We start from the raw sequence: 18,559 nt of genomic DNA on the forward strand, positions 1-18,559 counted from the left end.
GGCTTCCTTGAGGCCCCCTAAGGTCCAGGGTTCTCCATTTGAAAATCTAAATTTTAGTTCAGAGAAATGGGATTTTTAACAAGTGTCTTATTTTTTAGGCAAAGAAAATCTGCCATCGTGAGCAACCAAAGCGTGGGAGAGCTCCAAACTCAGTGTATGAAGATATGAACCTGTTGCGAACACAAAGTATGGCACGCTAGCTTTCAAATGAATTGTGTTAATTTCATTGCATGTCACATTAACCTGGAGCATGGGCTTTTGCCATTAAACATAAAAAGAATCATGGAATTATAAAATTCTTAACATTGTACAAGAGAATGCCTTCACAAAAATATTTGCAATGTAAGAGTTTGTTAAAGTAAAACATCTTGTGTCTTATATTTAGAATAAGTACAATGTCTGTTTTGTAGAAGCTAGTACTTGTGTGTGTAAATATACATGAAATATGTATATAGTGTTACGACCAGGTGAGAAAGCTGTCTAGGGGTACCTCTCAGCCTTCACCTGGTCTTACCGTAACAGGGTTTAATTTTAATCACACCATGTTTTTAGTTTGCTAAATCCTTGTTCACTGCTTTCAAATTATAAGGCAAAGAAACCAGCACAAACAGGCTTTCTTAGGTTTAAAGAAGAAAAGTTGAAATTTATTAAACTTCAACTCTAATTCGGTTAATGTCAACGGATACATGATGCACCCACGCTAGCATGCATATGTGATACACACATGCAAATAGAGACAGAAAAGAGCACAAGAAAAATGAAGTGGAAAAGTTTGAGGCAATCTCTGAAGAGATTTTGCTATGGTACTTTGAGCTCACTGTAGAGTCCTTGATTGTAGGTAGATCTTGCTTTTCGTTGGGGCCCAATATTCTTCTTAAACCTTATACACTGTATGAGACTTTTCTCTCTTGGGGTTCATGTGCCTTCAGTGGATTCAGAAGCTTGTGAGGAAGAGATGGGAGCAGACAGGAGAGATCTTCTCAGTCCCGGAGCAAACAGACACTCTCAGTTCAAACTCTTGATCTCATTTAAAAATTCTCTTTCTCTCTCTCCTCTTCCCTGCTCTTCTTGCCTTTAAGTGTCTTTCTGCTGTTCCACTGGCAAGACAGAAAACCCACATGTTCCTGTTGCCAGGCATCTATTACTTCTGCAGTTGTAATAAAAGTGTGATACAGGAGGACGTTCTTGCCTGTGAGGAAGATCTGATCTTTAAGCAGTGCCTTATGTTTATCGCATGAGGATCTTTAATCAACTTCATGAAGAACAGTGGATGTAAATCTGTACACAAATAAGCTACACCACCTTTGAAGTAATTTATATGATTTATATACCTGAGATGGTAGACATCTTGTTCTCAGAATCACAGAATTGTTACAGCACAGAAGGAAGCCATTTGGCCCATTGAATCTGCACCGGCTCTCGGAATGAGAAATTCACCTACTGCCAGTCCCCCGCCTTCATCCTGTAATCCTGAACGTTCTTCCTTTTCAGATAGTAGTCTAATACCCTAATGAAGGGCTTCATTAAACCTGCCTCCACCACACTCACAGGTAGTGCATTTCAGATCCTAACCACTCACTGTGTAAAAAGTTTTTCCTCCGAACTAGTGTCTTATACAAGTTCAACAGGGGCGGCACAGTGGCGCAGTGGTTAGCACTGCAGCCTCACAGCTCCAGGGACCCGGGTTCGATTCTGGGCACTGCCTGTGTGGAGTTTGCAAGTTCTCCCTGTGTCTGCGTGGGTTTTCTCCGGGTGCTCCGGTTTCCTCCCACAAGCCAAAAGACTTGCAGGTTGGTAGGTAAATTGGCCATTATAAATTGTCACTAGTGTAGGTAGGTGGTAGTGAAATATAGGGACAGATGGGGATGTTTGGTAGGAATGTAGGATTAGTATAAATGGGTGGTTGATGGTCGGCACAGACTCGGTGGGCCGAAGGGCCTGTTTCAGTGCTGTATCTCTAATCTAATCTAATCTAACATAACCTCCTTGTTCTTGTACTCTATGGCCCTATTAATAAAGCATAGGATACTGTATGCTTTATTAACTGCCCCCTCAATCTGTCCTGCTACCTTCAATGACTCATGCACATATACACCATGTCCCTCTGCTCCTGTACGCCCTTTAGAGTTGTACCCTTTGTGTTATATTGTCTCTCAATGTTCTGCCTACCAAAATGTTCTGTTCCCAGATAGTTCACAGAATTTTTACAGCACAAAAGGTGGCCATTTGGCCCATGGTGCCTGTGCTGGCTCTTCAAAGGAGCAATTTACCTAGTGCCACTCCCCTGCATCCTCCCTGTGCCCCTGTACATTCTTCCTTTTCAGATAATAACCCAATTCCGTCTTGAATGCCTCGATTGAACCTGCCTCCACCGTACTCTCAGGTAGTGCATTCCAGATCCTAACCACTTGCTGCATAAAAAAGTTTTTCCTCATATCACCATTGCTTCTTTTGACAATGACCTTAAATCTGTGCCCTCTTCTCAATCTCAACATTAGCTACTTTGTTCATGTGCAGAGAAACATAACTCAATTTATTGTACAAATATCTAAAGGGTTTTTACTGAGAATTTTATGAGCCACTCTGTGTCAAAGATAGCAAATTTAAACAAAAAAGTCTCTGATTTCTCTCCTTTCATTCCCTTTTGTGAAAGGGAAATCATGTTTATTGGAGTTATTTGAAGAAGTAACATGTGCTGTGGATAAAGGGAACTGGTGGATATACTGTACTTAGATTTCCAGAAGGCATTTGATAAGGTGCCACATCAAAGATTATCGTGGAAAATAAAAGCTCATGTTGTAGGGGGTAACATATTGGCATGGATTGAAGATTGGCTAGCTAACAGAAACAGAGAGTAGGCATAAATGAGTCATTTTCTGGTTGGCAAGATGTAATGAGTGGTGTGCCACAGGTATCAGTGCTGGGCCTCAACTTTTTACAATTTATATCAATGATTTGGATGAAGGGACCGAAGGTATGGTTGCTAAATTTACTGATGACATAAGATAGGTAGGAAAGTTTATTTGTGATGAGGACATAAGGAGGCTACAAAGGGATCTAGATAGGTTAAGTGAGTGGGCAAACATCTGGCAAATGGAATATAATGTGGGAAAAGTGTGAAATTGTCCACTTTGGCAGGAAGAATAAAAAAAGAAGCATATTATCTAAATGGTGAGAGATTGCAGAGCTCTGAGATGCAGAGGGATCTGGGTGTCCTAGTGCATGAATCGCAAAAGGTTAGTATGCAGGTGCAGCAAGTAATTAGGAAAGCTAATAGAATGATATCATTTATTGCGAGGGGAATTGAATATAAAAGTAGGGAGATTATGCTTCAGTTATACAGGGCATTGGTGAGACCACATCTGGAGTACTGTGTATAGTATTTAACAAAGGATGTAAATGCATTGGAAGCAGTTCAGAGAAGGTTTACTAGACTAATATCTGGAATGGGCGATTGTCTTATGAGGAAAGGTTGGACAGGCTAGGCTTATATCCCCTGGAGTTTAGAAGAGTAAGAGATGACTTGTTTGAAATATATAAGATCGTGAGAGGTCTTGACAGAGTGGATGTGGAAAGGATGTTTCCACGTCTGGGAGAATCTAAAACTTGGAGTCACTATTTAAAAATAAGGGGTTGCCCATTTATGACAGAGGTGAGGAGAAATGTTTTCTCTCAGTCGTGCGTCTTTGGAACTCTCTTCTTCAAAAGGCAGTGGATGCAGAGTCTTTAAATACTTTTAAGGCAGAGGTAGATGGATTCTTGATAAGTAAGAGGATGAAAGGTTATTGGGGGTAGGTGTGAATGTGGAGTTGAGGTTACAATCAGATCAGCTATGATCTCGTTGAATGGTGGAGCAGGCTCGAGGGGCCGAGTGGCCTACTCCTGCTCCTAATTCGTATGTTTGTATGCTCTTATATTCTTATGCTTAGAGTAGGACATGGTTTCATGGACTCCAGCAACTCTTTTCATACTTCATCACATTGAGCCTTCATGTGTGCAGCAGAATATTGCTAATGCTGGAGATCTGAAACGGGGGCAGAGGGTGCTTGGGGTGCTTGGTGGGTTGGGCAGCATCTGTGGAGAGAGGGGCAGAGTTGGCATTTCAGGTCGATGACTTTTCATCAGAACTGGCAAAAGAATGAGAAGTGATCTCATTAAATCATACAAAATTCTTACAGGGCTCGACAGGGTAGATGTAAGAAGGATGTTTCCCCTGGCTGTGGGCCTTGAACTAGGGGACACAGTCTCAGAATAAGAAGTATGCCGCTTAGGACTGAGATGAGGAGGAATTTTTTTACTCAGAGGGTGGTGAATCTTTGGAATTCTCAATTCCAGAGGGCTGTGGAGGCGCAGTCATTGAATATTTCAAGACTGAGATAAATAGATTTCTACATATTAGAAACATCAAGTGTTGCAGGGATAGTGCAGGAAAATGGTGTTGAAGTAGAAGATCAGCCATGATGTAGTTGAATGTAGCTATTCCTGCTCCTATTTCCTATGTTTCCATGTTCCTCTGTGTCAGGAGGCTGTTTGACTGTGTGGGGTTGAGAAGGATTCTTCTGTGTAGCAAAATGTTTATGCAGGGCTCACAATGGTAGTGCAGCTGAGAATCAACTTGTCCTGATCTGGCAGCCAAAGCTGCATGCGTTCCAGCAGGGTCGCACTGCATTGCATTGGGAGCCAGATTTTCTTTCTTCTTTGTCTGAGGCCAACTGTAGGGTCAGCATTACTATCTGTATTCTGACCAGCTAACTAGCACACATTCAAAACTGACACATTTTGGTGTTTGTGTGTCACATCCACACAATGAAATTGTGCATTATTATCTGGTTATTGCTGCATGTTTTTTTCTGCAAACATCACAAGGAAAAACAAAATTGTCCAGATTACATTCATGTAATTAGTTGCATGTTTGTGGCTATTCTATTGATGGTGGTTACTTCAGCAATACTCATTCTGAACCTCAGTGCACCCTAAAATAACTTCCATGATTCTGGTAACTAAACATTGGTCCAAATTCTATTAGCTGACTCACCAAAACCTTTTCAGTCATTAGATTAAATCTTTTAGGAGTCTTCTGTGTTTTCTGAGATGAATTTGTGAAAATCTGCTTCGTAGTTATCAGATTAATTCTTGTTCACATAAATCAATCTTGTAAGTTTAAATTCAAGGGTTTCAGGATTTTGTGACTTAGGTAATGGAAATTCTAATGAAATAAAGTCATGCAGCTTACTGAAAAGTTCTCAATAAAAAAAGGTAAATGGTTATACAACTTGACACCAAGAAAATTATTTCAAACATTATAGTAAATTAATAACTTTACGTCTGTAATAGTTCACATCTCCAATTTGTCTTAACTGCTACATTATTGCTCCTTCAAACTTCTCTTTGTACCTCCTAATCTCCAGATATGCTGCCCTACATCCATCCTCCTTGTTGAATTCCCTGCACCCTCCCTTTATTGAAACAAGATTCATTGTAGCATCTTCTCTCACTCTTTATCCACAATATCAATCCAATTGTAGCATTTCTTAACTGCATTCATCTTTCCCTCCTTCTCCAAACTAATGACTTTTTAAAAGCTAAGCTTGATATCTCCTTATGCTGCTTCCCAGGATCTTTTCAAATTTGCTGGTTCCTTGCACAAATGTCCTTGGCCTTTTACTGGGATTTTCAATTTAACTAAAAGGGCTCAATCTTAGCTGGAGCATGATATTAAAACAAAATTCTGTGGCAATGCATACAAATTGAGTCCACAAGTGCCTTCTCGCAGTTTTAGGTTGTTTTATAAGCCTGTTAGCAAGATGTTTTGATCTTAAAACCTGATGACTGAATTATGAAACAATGTCATGATTACCTTGATGGAAGCTTAACCACCTGCTGTTCACGAATCTAAGAATCATACTGAAGCACTGTTGAAAAGCAAGTTCGGGAAATGTAGACATCAGTAGTGATATCTCAGAGCGACTTTAAAACTAACCACTAAATGCCAGCTGAATCACGATGCCTCAGTAAAGTAACTTTTTAAAATTTGAATGGTCATTTCTTCTTATTTAGTATACAATCTCTTGAATATGTCATTTGTATTGGTAACATTACATTTATGTGAACATTTTATGCATTTTGTATCCTCATATGCAGCATGTTTAATGTTTTAATGTTACTTTGTGTTTTAAATTACATTCATTTTAATTTGTTAGTTTTAGAAGAAATAATCATGTTCAAATATTATGATATTAAAACATAGTTTTTTTTTGTTAAGTGCCCCACATACCATTCACATCAAACATGAAAGCTTAAATCCCTTTCTGGATCTGTGCCAGTCGTCAGAAAGAGGGCAAGTGTAATCTGGCTTGGCTCTTTCACCTCTGATTTTTCCTCCCATTTTATGGGAAAGTGCTTCTCCTAGATGGCTCAGCTAAGATCCAGCACCCATCTTTTGAATGGCAATGGTAAACTTGCACCCTACTGGTCTTCAGTAGAGAAAACTGATACATCGTGTACTGTGCCACTAATGTTGCCGTCACACTACACACAGTGAACTGTGAGCAAATCAATCTAGAATTTGCTGTGGATTTTGAAACTGTTTGCATTGCTGTAGTCTACAATACAAGTCAAAAACTTCTTATTTTATGTGATAAATAGTGGCGCTCATCAAAAATTCTAGATATCATCATGGAAAATCTTTGTTATTAGGCAGGTAACTATTAGTTACTTGTGTAGATATGGAACTTTACCCTTTTTATGTTTCTGTTCTTTTTTATATCAAGGGACAACAAAAGTAGCTAATGAAAATTGAAAATTCAGTGTTTTGTGGTCATCCTTTCCTGTAGAGAAGATGTTCATGCATTAATGTTGAAATGTCAATCACGAACACTTAGCTCTGAGCCAGTTGTGGTTTCCTTTTCCTGTCATATGTTATGGAAGTGCCCTTTTTAAATTGGCATGAGTGCTGTTTTCAACCATCACTTCATTCTAAATCTGAAGATTTGTAAAGTGCATTTGTGCTACTATAGTATTTCAACATAATAAAACATCTTGAGTGCTTCACAAAGGTCAAATAAATATAAACAATAAAACAATTATAATGGACACTGTGGTTGCAGTTTTGCTGACCTTGGGGTCTACAGCTCTTTGCTTTAATGACTTGTTTGTCTGCAGCAACCTGCTAAGCAAAACCGCAACCCACACAGACGTTATCAATGGGCAAATGTGGTATCTGGAGTATGCATTAACTTAAGGAAAATAATAGCTTATTATGTACAGCCTTATGCAAGGCTGACCTCGGATTCTACATGGTGTATAGTCACGTAGGCCGTCCTGTGTCTATCTTGTAGTTTTGTAACTAATTGGGAGACTGTCAGCTCGGCATCTGTTGTACTATATAAATCCGCAGAGATCTGGAGCGCTTTGGAGTAGCACCGGACCGTGATTAGGAAAGGTGTGCCCCCCATGATATCATGCAATAAAATTTGTTAATGCTCAAGGTCTGAGTCTGGAGAATTTCTTTGACAATCAAATTTCTTCAACAATCTGGCGTAGTTGGCAAGATCCCTTAATTACGGGATCCTGAGCGAACCTAAATTATAGAAGCGGCTGACTGCATGATCCTGACCTGAGTCCACAAGCTGATCCCAAGTTAGGGAAAGACGCTGTGACAAGACGGAACTGGAAAGACCGCTGCCGTAGAGAACCGGCTGACTGCATGATCCTGACCTGAGTCCACAGGCTGATTCCAAGTTAGGGAAAGACGCTGTGACAAGACGGAACTGGAAAGACTGCTGCCGTAGAACGTTCGGGAATAGTAATCAATTCAGGTGACCTTGAGGGATTGACAACGACGCCAGCGCAAGTTTGTCTTTGTTTGGTTTGTTGTTCATTTCTCCACAGATCGTAGATCCGCACTTCGGAACTGAGGAAGTGACGATGGGGTCGACGAGTTCTAAACGTAAGGAAGAAGGGCTGCCCCCGGGGACAAGTAAACCATGTCCCGCTGAGAAGGGCGGCCCATGTCCGTTTGCCCCCTCGAGGAAGACGCAGAAGTGCCACGGTAAATACGTGCAATGTAAAACGAAGGTAGGAGACCCCCCGGTTCCGCCAGGGTCACCGGCTGATATTGTTTGGAGGGAGACAGGTGACAGTAGCTATGTTATTCCTTTCACCTCCGATCTATACAGGTGGTCCCACGGCAACTGGCCTTATGGAGGCTCCTTTAAATTGGAAAAGATTGATTACTGGAGGACATGTGTTGAGAGTGGGTGCGGCGACCCCTCATGGGATAATGCTTACATGCTCCGGTGTTTAGATAAATTTAAAGAATTGCGAAAGGCCATCAGCCCCCTAAGCCTGAAGAAAGAAGAAAATCATTGGCAAGGTTTATGGCAGAGTGACATAAAAGACTATGTTTTAGAGTAAAAACAAGTTTCTGTGGCTTTGATTCGAATGTGTGAATGTTGGAAGCGTCCACGAATGAATTGAATGTCTGGGATGTACAGCTTGTGTTCTGTACAAATTGTGTTCCGTAGAACTGACTGTCGTTAACTCTTTGTTGTCTGGCTTTAATGTTGAAAGCATCAGTCTATTAAGTTGTTTGGAATTGAATGAGTGTGAAAAATGATTGTTGAGTGTGTTCATTTCAATTTAAGATTGTGTACCCAGGAATGGGATATAAACTTGAATTATATTTTAAGTTAAAGTTTTATTATTTTAAAAGTTGGTTTTGCAACTGTGAAAAGGCAATGAACAATTTTCTAAGAGATAAGCTTCAGCCTTGAAGGTCTGAAGATGTTTGGCAGAATCCAATTTGAAGTTTACAACTCCTGCTTTAATTGGAGTTCCAGTTTAAAATCTGTTCTAGTTTCTGGAGTTTAAATTAAAGACATGTTTTATTGACTGTTTTAAGTAGCAAATGTCAGGAATTGGATATTGGTTTAAGAGAGAGATGGATAAACAAAGGAGATATAGGAAAGATTCTGTCTGTTTAAAAAGCTGGTGTTAAATCTTTTGTTATAAGAATGTTAAATAACTCTTTCTTTAGTTTTTGGTTTCATTACAGTCATTTGAAAAGGCGCCTGAAGAACAAGAAAAATGACGTAATTTACCTATCTTTTAAAATAAGCACGCGCTATTCTGTTCTGTGTGTAGTTAATAAGTATTATAAGTTAATAAGTCTGAATTAAATTAATACTGTTAAGGTTAATTGACCTGTTAAGTTGAAAAACAGGAAATTTCATTTGTGGCCACAATGAACTTTCAAGTCTATTATGTCAAGTTTTGGAGGAGCCTTCAGCTCCGGACACAAGACTCATTCATATAACATTGGCAGTTTTGGTTTTTAAATATTTGTTGCAGTGAATTGGAATTTGGAATCATCTTTGTTATAAAAAAAAATCCTGGCATTAGAAACCTCTTACAAAAGATGCTAAAAAATTTGAAAACAATTGCAGTTTGATCTAAAATGTTGTCTTTCCTGAAGTAGATATTTTCCTTTGAAGTTGATAATGTTACTAATGATTTTGTTGTTTTCAAATCCTAAGGATACCAAAAGGATTGAAAAAGTTTAAAATGGACAGTAGTTCTTTTCGATCAGAAAAGAAAGGTTACTAAAGTGACGCAGCTGAGAATGTTTTGCTCCACCCCCTTGGAGACAAACAAAGAACTTAACCCTGCTGCAGCTTTTTGCATTGCTGAGAGTAAAATTTATACATATTGGACATTGTTAAATTTTAACTTTCTAAATTGACAGATATAAGTGGACAAATTAACCCATTGGGCTCAGGGGCAGAGCCACAATGGATTCTTTGTGTTTTTTTTTAAGCAGGTGACGGCAGGTTCCAAGGCCATGTGAGAACTGATGCCACAGCAAGAGATCCAGCAGCTTTGAGAATTTAAGAATTTAATTGCAGACATCAAATGCCATAGCATCTTTATCAATGAGACAAAGTGCTTGAGAAGGAGAGGTAGTTGCAAGCACTTCTGTCTTTAACGTACAAAGAGTACAACCAAGTCTGGGCATAAGAAATTGGAATCAATAAACAAAATTTAATTGATATGAGTAGTTATTTAAAGCACTCAAAGGGAAATATATCTGATATTTAAGAAGACAATCAAAGTTTTAGAAAATAAAAAAAACAAAACAGTCTAAGTGGTTTACTGTGTTGGATATTAGCATTGGGTTCTTTAAGTTTACGTTCCAGGGACAACAGTTCACCTGGACGTGTCTCTCCCAGGGATATTATAATAATTGATCGATATTCCACCTTCCTCCAGAAGGTCAGAGTGAAAGTTAAGCTGAAAAAAGCACAGATAATGAAGGAAAAGGTTTCTTATTTGGGAATAGTAGTAACACAGGGAAAGCATGAGATAGAGCAAAGGTGAGTGCAGACAATCCTCGAACTCCCCCTAGCACAAGATATTAAAGCTCTAAAAAAAAAGGACAGTTCCTATTCCAGGTTGTGAGATTAAACAGACAAAAAGCACCAACCCCCACGATTATCCCCACATCCGAATTACCGACGAGAAAGGTTACGACCCAGCAGTCACAAGTGACTGGTGTCCCTTGCCCTGCCTTAACTGCAGGACCAGAAAATGGACTTGCGATAATAAAAACTAATAAAATTGTATATGATAATATAAAGCTTGAGTTGGTACCGGTATTATTGAATATCTCAGATTGGAGGCAAATTGATGCAGGACAGGTGCCAGTTTGGATCAATGACACCCAGTTGGAGGACTTAGCTAGTCACACAAATGATAAAATTACCAGGTGCCAACTCAGAAAACTCAGTATGGAAAGGTCAGGAGTGTGTAAATATAGGATCTATGAGTATTGGAGTAGTGTTGGGAATACCTGTAATTCTGAGATAAATTAGGGATGCAGTTATACAAAGTAGAAAATATAGGGGTGATGAGGGGAAAAGATTACATAAAATACTATGATATATTACCCTATGTTATGAAAATGTTATGGAAATTGGAAAAGAGGTAATTGGAACAACATTGTCCATTGTCTGAGCGTAGTCTGGAAAACCAGGTGGTCATATGTCCTCATCCCATAAATAAAATGGCAGAATCAAAATGTGGATTTAATGCCACGGTAAATTGCACCATGGAGACTAGGAAAGCATTGTCAGGGTTAACCCATGTGGCCTATATGGAAAAGGGGAGATATTGCTTAACCACCACAGCGAAGGAGTACCAGTATGGACATAAACGGACTTGGCCGGTGAGCAACAGTACATTTTGGTTCAACCCACAAATACCAACCCGAGTAGGGAAGATGGAGTTGGTACAGATAAATAAACAAAAGACAGAAACGATAACTGTGACAGAAAGTATTAAGGAGGATTTGACAAATTACCTCCGGGACTATGAATATACTATTCAGCAATTGCCCACAGGCTTGGGTAAAGATAGACAGCAGCTAGAAGTCATTGCTGTAGTGTACTACAATCTGGAACAACAGTCGAAGATGCCACAAGATGAGATTGACGAGATAAATGGCAGGAGGACTTATGGAACTGGGGGTCAGACGTGCAGATACACCCCTGGTTTAGAGTTATCTCCCATGTCCTGATAGTGGTTTTGGGTATCATGGTTTTATATGTGACCTACTTAATTTGGCAACTTTAGAAATTAATTAGGCGATGTAAGAGGATGTATGAACACAGGTTGGACAGCTACCCGAAAAGCAATTAGTGTTCGAACTTGCTCTGTCAAAGGAGGGACAATTAGTTATGCCATAAAAGGGTAATTGTATAACCTTTTCATATATACTTAAAATGAATTAATGAATGATCAATGTACTCTAAGAATGGAATTGTATTATGTTTGTACAATCGATTATGTAACAGTGATGCTTAAATGAAATTGTAATTGTACAAGTGTTCCACCTTTTATGTTGTAAACAAGTAATTGAAGCCCCTGCAAAACTTATGCCTTTACAGAGTTCCCGCAGGCCCCTCTTGTGGCACAAGCAGGCAACGTATTGAGTGCGACCCCTCCGGGTGTTGAAGGCTGTTTCTAGACAAATAGAGACCATCAAAGGCACCTAGGTGGGATCAAGGGAAGGATTCTTAAAAGTGTAAAAGAAGAATCAAAGGGGGGACTGTGAGAATAGAATTTTAAGAACAGAATTTCATGGGGACATTTAAGATGAAATAATTAATCAATCATGTATTGCTAACAAGCTAGCTTCAGTGCTGCAGGGAGGGAAAGCTTATTAGAAATAACTTCATAACTTCAGGGCTGCAGAGGCAACTTGGCCTTGCAGCTGGTACAGCGCAATAGCAGAGAGAGACATTGTGCTTCAGCAACACTCTTCTTATCTCATCACCCAGACATGACACATTCCTAAGGAACAGTTAGTGTGAGAAACATACTGACCAGGCAAACCCACGCCCCTTGTCCGAGGGTGGCTCAGCCGAAAGTTCCCAGGGAGATAGGGGAATAGGAAACTGCTTGAGGAGAGGATGACAAGGCAGTGCCCCAATCAGACCCTGAGGACTACCCTTCTGATTCCGAGCCTCCACCGCCGGGTAATCCCCCAGGACCTGCTCCTTTGATCTTATGATCAAAAAGGAAGGATTGTGGTAGCAGTTTTGCTGACATTGGGGTCTACAGCTCTTTGCTTTAATGACTCGTTTGTCTGCAGCAACCTGCTAAGAAAAACCGCAACCCACACAGACATTATCAACGGGCGAATGTGGTATCTGGAGTATGCATTAACTTAAGGAAAATAATAGCTTGTTATGTACAGCCTTATGCGAAGCTGACCTCGGATTCTACATGGTGTATAGTCACGAAGGCCGTCCTGTGTCCATCTTGTAGTTTTGTAACTAATTGGGAAACTGTCAGCTCGGCATCTGTTGTACTATATAAATCCGCGGAGATCTGGAGCTCTTTGGAGTAGCACCGGACCGTGATTAGGAAAGGTGTGCCCCCCATGATATCATGCAATAAAATTTGTTAATGCTCAAGGTCTGAGTCCGGAGAATTTCTTTGACAATCAAATTTCTTCAACAGACACCAATGAATGATGTGAGAAAGTTTAGGACTGGTGATGGAGAGTAAGAAAAAGGGAGGTTTTTGAAGAGGATGTTCGACTGGGTTATATTATTCTCTGCAGAAAAGTGAAATAACTTCACCATTTGTGGTATCTTTGATTTAAAACGAAACAAATTCATTAGATTTCATAAGATTATCAGTTCACTTTATTGTCACCATCTAGTGCTAACAACAACCATATTTAAATGTGAAACAATCAAGCGAATCTACTCTTGTTTCTACTCTGTTGGATGATGTGTGAAAGAGTTTTGTTTTTGCATCCCATATGCAGATTGAACCATTCTGCTCTATTTGCAATATTTAAATAATTTAATTTTCCTTTGTACATGACAACTTCTTCTGCAGAAATGATTAATTCCATGACCAATGACTGTCAGTGTTGCTGCTGAGCCAAGTGGCAGAATATATACAAATAACAGAATTGTTAGAACTCCAAGTTTCCAAGAGTTGATGCCTGATCAAAATCTCTCCAAGCAGCTTGCCCTGAAGTCACCAAGTACCAAAGCCATATTCTGCCCCTCTAAAGACAAGTGTGTTTATATGCTAAAGAACGGCACGATGTATATCTTTACATAGCTGCTCAAACACTGCAATCTGAATTTGTGCATCATTGCTGCTGGCTAAATAAATTGCAAGGAAGAATCTGTCCTCATTTGAACTTAAGTCTCTTCTGCACCAAGCAAATTTACCATGAATTCTGTGCTGTAACTGAGGCCAGGATTTTATCTGGTCAACGGGGGTCTTGATGTACGGAAAAAGTGATGCCGAGAACTGCACGTTGCCTCTTCTGTGGGAGGCCCACCAAATCAAATGCCAATTAAGCACTTAAGTGGACAGCGGCGGGCCATCCATGGGATTAAGGACCCCTGTTCTGCCCTCTGATAGCTTCTGGCCGATCGGAGGCTGGCAGCTCTTTAACTGAACAGTGCCACCATGTAGGTGTTAGCTGCTGCTGGTGCAGCATCTCTCTGAGGCCCAGGAGTGATGCTGGACCCAGGCTACAGGTAGGTCAAGGTGGGAGGGGTATTGTGGGGCAGGGTTGGGGGGTGTAGGGGCGTCAGTAGCAAGGGCAGTGGGAGTGGCTCTCAGTAGGCCCTCCCCCCCCCCCCCCACTTAGTGCCTGAACAACAGACCACCCCCCTTCCCCCACCCCTGGAGTCAACAAGCAGCCCTCATGGGTTTTCCTGCCGTGCTTCTCGTGCCTTGAAGCTGTATTTCACTTCTCGAGGCCTTCCTGCAAGAAAGAAGAACAGAAGCCACACCCTGCAAAACAGCAAGAAAACTTGCTCTCTTCCAGTTTTCTCTTTGTCAAAAAGGGTGAAATCAGACACTAAGCCGCCTCAACTTATCTTCGAAAATGCAAGCAGAAGAATGTGTAAAAAAGAGGTTGAAACAACTCCTACCCTCCACTCAGCATTTCCAGTCAGTTAACTCCGGTTTTTTGGACTTTGTTAATTAAAAAAAGTCTAGTTTCAACTGAAACCCCCGTTAGTTTGCAGTTAAGCTATTATCCATTTAGTAAATGCCCTTACCTTTTTGATATCTTTACATTTCCTTGTATGTTTGTGAGCGTGCTTTGCAAAGTTGACCCCCTCCCGAGTTTAAGAGTGTGTGTTCATCAACCCATTTCTTTGTTTTAACTTTAACAACAGTGTTGCTGCGGTCCTTTACAAGTCAGGGTTCAAGGGAGGAAAATTCAATCGCAATCTGCTTACGGACAGGTTGTGGAAAAGACAGAGAAAATGGTTTTTAAAAAATTAACTACCTGTTCGTAACAAATATATCAATAAAATGGATTTTTTTTCCCCCAGTGTTCAATTGGAAGGAATTAAGGGATACGGTGGGAGCGCGGGTAAGTGGATCTGAGTCTATGAAAAGATCAGCCATGATCTTATTGAATGGCGGAACAGGTTCGAGGGGCTGGACGGCCTACTCCTGCTCCTAGTTCTTATGATCTTATGATCTTCTGGCTCATCTAGAATGTTATATCAGATAAGCAAGCTGACAACACTGAAGTGGTTGTGCAGTTGATGGAGGTGGTAAGGAGGGAGAACTGAGTGCTGCATATACAAGGAGAAACATATGGAGCTGAATTTTTGTAGGGTGGTGGCGGCAGGAATGGAAGAGAACAGGCCCAGAAAATGATGCAGCTGAGAGGTGTGACTGTTTCCTGTCACAGTTCTGACGGGCTGCGATTTTTGAAATAGAGTTGAGAAGCAGGAAGCGGCAAGGCACCCAAAAGTGGTGAGTCTATAATTTGACATGCAAACGAGCAAACTGTCAGCTTATTGAAGGGCAGTTTGCATTTTTTGAGAGGAGGCACAGAAAACATGGAGGGTCTCCAGCCTGTCCATGAGGAGGAGGTGGCTTTGCAGTGGGGAGCCAGTCATGGACACGAGTGTTAGTAAGAACCCGTCATAAGAGGAGGAAGGCTCAGGAATCACCTCATTCATTGGCACACAGTGGCCATCGCATTATCAGTGTTCCCTGAGAGGTTGATTTGTAAGTGCTGGGGCAGTTGGCCAGTGGGGAAGTGACACTGCAGGGGTCATGAGGGCATAGCTCCAGGAGGCTGTGATAGTCCAGCTGGAGGTATGAAAGGACAGTGCCTGCAAATGGAGGTTGGCTACGCCAAAACAGAGACGGACAGCGACAAAGAGCAGCGTCAGCATCCGATGCAAATCCATGGACATGAGTGATGCAGAGGTGAGGAACAAGGGGCTGGGAGACAATGAAGATGATACCTTCTCAACAGGGTGTACCGATGAAGAATAAGCTTCCTAAAACTATCAAAACATTAGTGCTACAGGAGGCTTGGCCTAACCAGGCTTCTGACCTGTGTGCCCTCGTTGAGGATCACTTCAGACCTAGCAGGTCTCTGGGTCATTCCAAGGATCAGCTGCAGAGCTAGGTGGCATTTCCCAAGCGCCTGCCCATCATTGCACATGACAGTTCATGGATGCGCTGTTCAAGAGGGCTACATCTACAATAGAGTTCCAAATGGATAGCACAACGCAGACACAGAGGGCAGTGGGATTTGCCTCCATCGCTGGACTCCCTCAGGTGGAGGGGGTCATCGACTGCACCAATGTGATCATCTAGACACCTACTAAGCAGCCAGAGTGATTCCTCAAGAGGAAGGGATTTCACTCCCCAAATGTCCAGTCTGTTTGTAACCACAACAAGTATTTCATGTCGGTGTGTGCACAGTATCCGGGCAGCTGCCTTGATTCCTTCATCCTCAGGCAATCGCAGGTGCTGCAACTCTTTATGGCACCTGAGGGACTCTGTGGATAGCTGTCAGGGGAAAAAGGGGTATTCCTGAAAAAATGGCTACTGATACCGATGCAAGTCCCTGCAGCAGAGGCACAGAGGCACTACAACCAATGCCATCTCAATACCAGGACCACCACTGAACAGACCACTGGACTTCAGAAGATGCAGTTTTGATGCCTAGACTGGTCGGGAGGCACCCTCTAATACCTTCTCGCAAGGGTCTCTCATATTGTCGTCTGCTGTGCCTCCATAACATGGCCCTCCATAGAGGTGTAAATCATGAAGAGGGACAAGTGGTGGAGCAGCACATTTCCTTGGAGGAGAAGGAGGAAGAGGCAGTGGAGGATTGTGCCCATGCTTTGCAAGGCCTTCCACAGGACCGGATCAGCTTGGCAGGGAAACTCAGGTAGCTCATACGCAGGAATATTTCTCCTGAGGGTGCCTCATCCTGGAATGCATTTGGCTCTGATGCTCACCTTCATCAAAATAATGAGGCACAAGTCACCAGCAGCTATATATTTACCACAAGCACAAACCTTTGCGTGTTGCTACCCCACATCTTCCTTCTTTTGCCTTGACTTTGTTGTAGGGTATTCCCAAGCGCAGAGGCACCTGCCGTAAATATCATAATGTTTAAATATTATTTGAGTAACCAGTAACATATAATATTAGTGAACAGTGAGGAGGTTGCAAAACACCATGGGGCTCAGGTAACTTGACCACATTCCACAGGAGCTGAGTAATCCAATCTCAAACAAAAGGCTAATTAAAATGAAAAGCAGATGCCCTTGTGGAATGCTGACAAAGGTGCTAGCCTGTAACGAGGTGAAGATAAGGGGGTATGGAAAACATCATGAGTAATCCCCTATTTGTGTATGGGCCTTCTATGCCTAGTAACACAAACAAAAGGCTAATTAAAATGAAAAGCAGATGCTGACAAAGGTGCTAACAATTGGAATGAGGTGAAGATAAGGGGGTATGGAAAGCATCATGAGTAATCCCCTATCTGTGTATGGGCCGGTCATGCAGCCCCTTTATGCCTAGTAACTGCTTCTATTGGCTCTAATAATCAATGTATATAATCGATAATCGTTGTGATTGGACCATGTCCGGCTGGGATGGGCTGAGTAACTGTTTGAAAATGTATAAGTATGGATGATTTTCCTTTGTTCAGCGGAGAGGCATTTGGACAGCCCAGTGACCTGCTCCCTGCTGGCGTAACTAAATAAACTGTTTGACATTGGAGCAGACCTGAGTGTCGAGTGATTCTTCTAGATTCATTCCCGCTAACAACTTCATCAAAAGCTGGAAACACACAGGTTCCAGTTCAAAACAACCCCATATCCATTGTAATAAAAACATGAAATGCTGGAACCACTCAGCAGGTCTGGCAGCATCTGTGGAAAGAGAAGCAGAGTTAACGTTTTGGGTCAGTGACCCTTCATCCATTGTATTTGAGTCCTGAAAACTTTACTTAAACATAACACGTCACCCAAGTGAACCTGAACATGAAATTACCAGCGTGGTGCCCTGCTTTTGCAACCATTCCTATGGGATGTTCTCCCTGTGATGCATGTATCCGGGTAAACGGCATTCCAAAATAGCTTCGACCAATACTCAGCTAAAGACATACAATGGATCCCCAATCCCATGTCTCGGATCCATTATGGTTAAGTGCTGTTATAATGATTCCAATTGGATACCCCAACTTTTCTAAGTTGTTCAAACAAATGACTCTGCTATCACTAGACAGTGACCATGCAATGACCAAGGCTTGATTACCACGCCAAGCATTATCTCCCTCCAATTCTCAGACGGTAGCTAGAAGGAGCAAAATGAGTGCAATGCTGGCTTTGGTTCCCCTGGTTTTCCAATGATTTTTCAATTCTGCCCATATCCTAGCCAGAAGATAGAAGCTCTTTTCACCTTCTGCACATCTTGTGATTTCACGATTCTCAAGGGTGAGAACGAGGATGAGGCACAACCTGTTACATTCACCCCACATCACCTCCAGTGCGAACTGTATTCAGTGCATGAAGTTTGAGATGTTCTTCTAGAACAAGGAAGGAAATGAAAGAAATGCATGACAATCACACTGGCAGTGAACTTCCCAAATTAGCTTTTGGTCAGCAAGTTATCATCCAAAATCCTATCACTGGTACATGGAATTCTGCAACAGTATCCAAAGACAGACCAGAACCACAATCTTATGAAGTCA

General features: G+C 41.5%; 1 protein-coding gene across 2 annotated transcripts in view; it reads left to right on the forward strand.

Moving 5' to 3' along the window:
* The window catches only part of LOC137384285 (T-cell antigen CD7-like), a 36,845-nt gene extending 30,815 nt beyond the window's left edge, over positions 1-6,030 (forward strand). For both annotated transcript variants that reach the window (XM_068058091.1, XM_068058093.1), the window contains one exon: positions 99-6,030. In XM_068058091.1, the coding sequence (XP_067914192.1) occupies positions 99-200 (102 nt within the window). In that variant the 3' untranslated portion in view covers positions 201-6,030. The remainder of the gene's footprint in view (positions 1-98) is intronic.
* Positions 6,031-18,559: the final 12,529 nt, after the last annotated feature.

The sequence above is a fragment of the Heterodontus francisci genome, chromosome 26 (genome assembly GCF_036365525.1).
Source record: "Heterodontus francisci isolate sHetFra1 chromosome 26, sHetFra1.hap1, whole genome shotgun sequence".
Lineage (NCBI taxonomy): Eukaryota > Metazoa > Chordata > Chondrichthyes > Heterodontiformes > Heterodontidae > Heterodontus > Heterodontus francisci.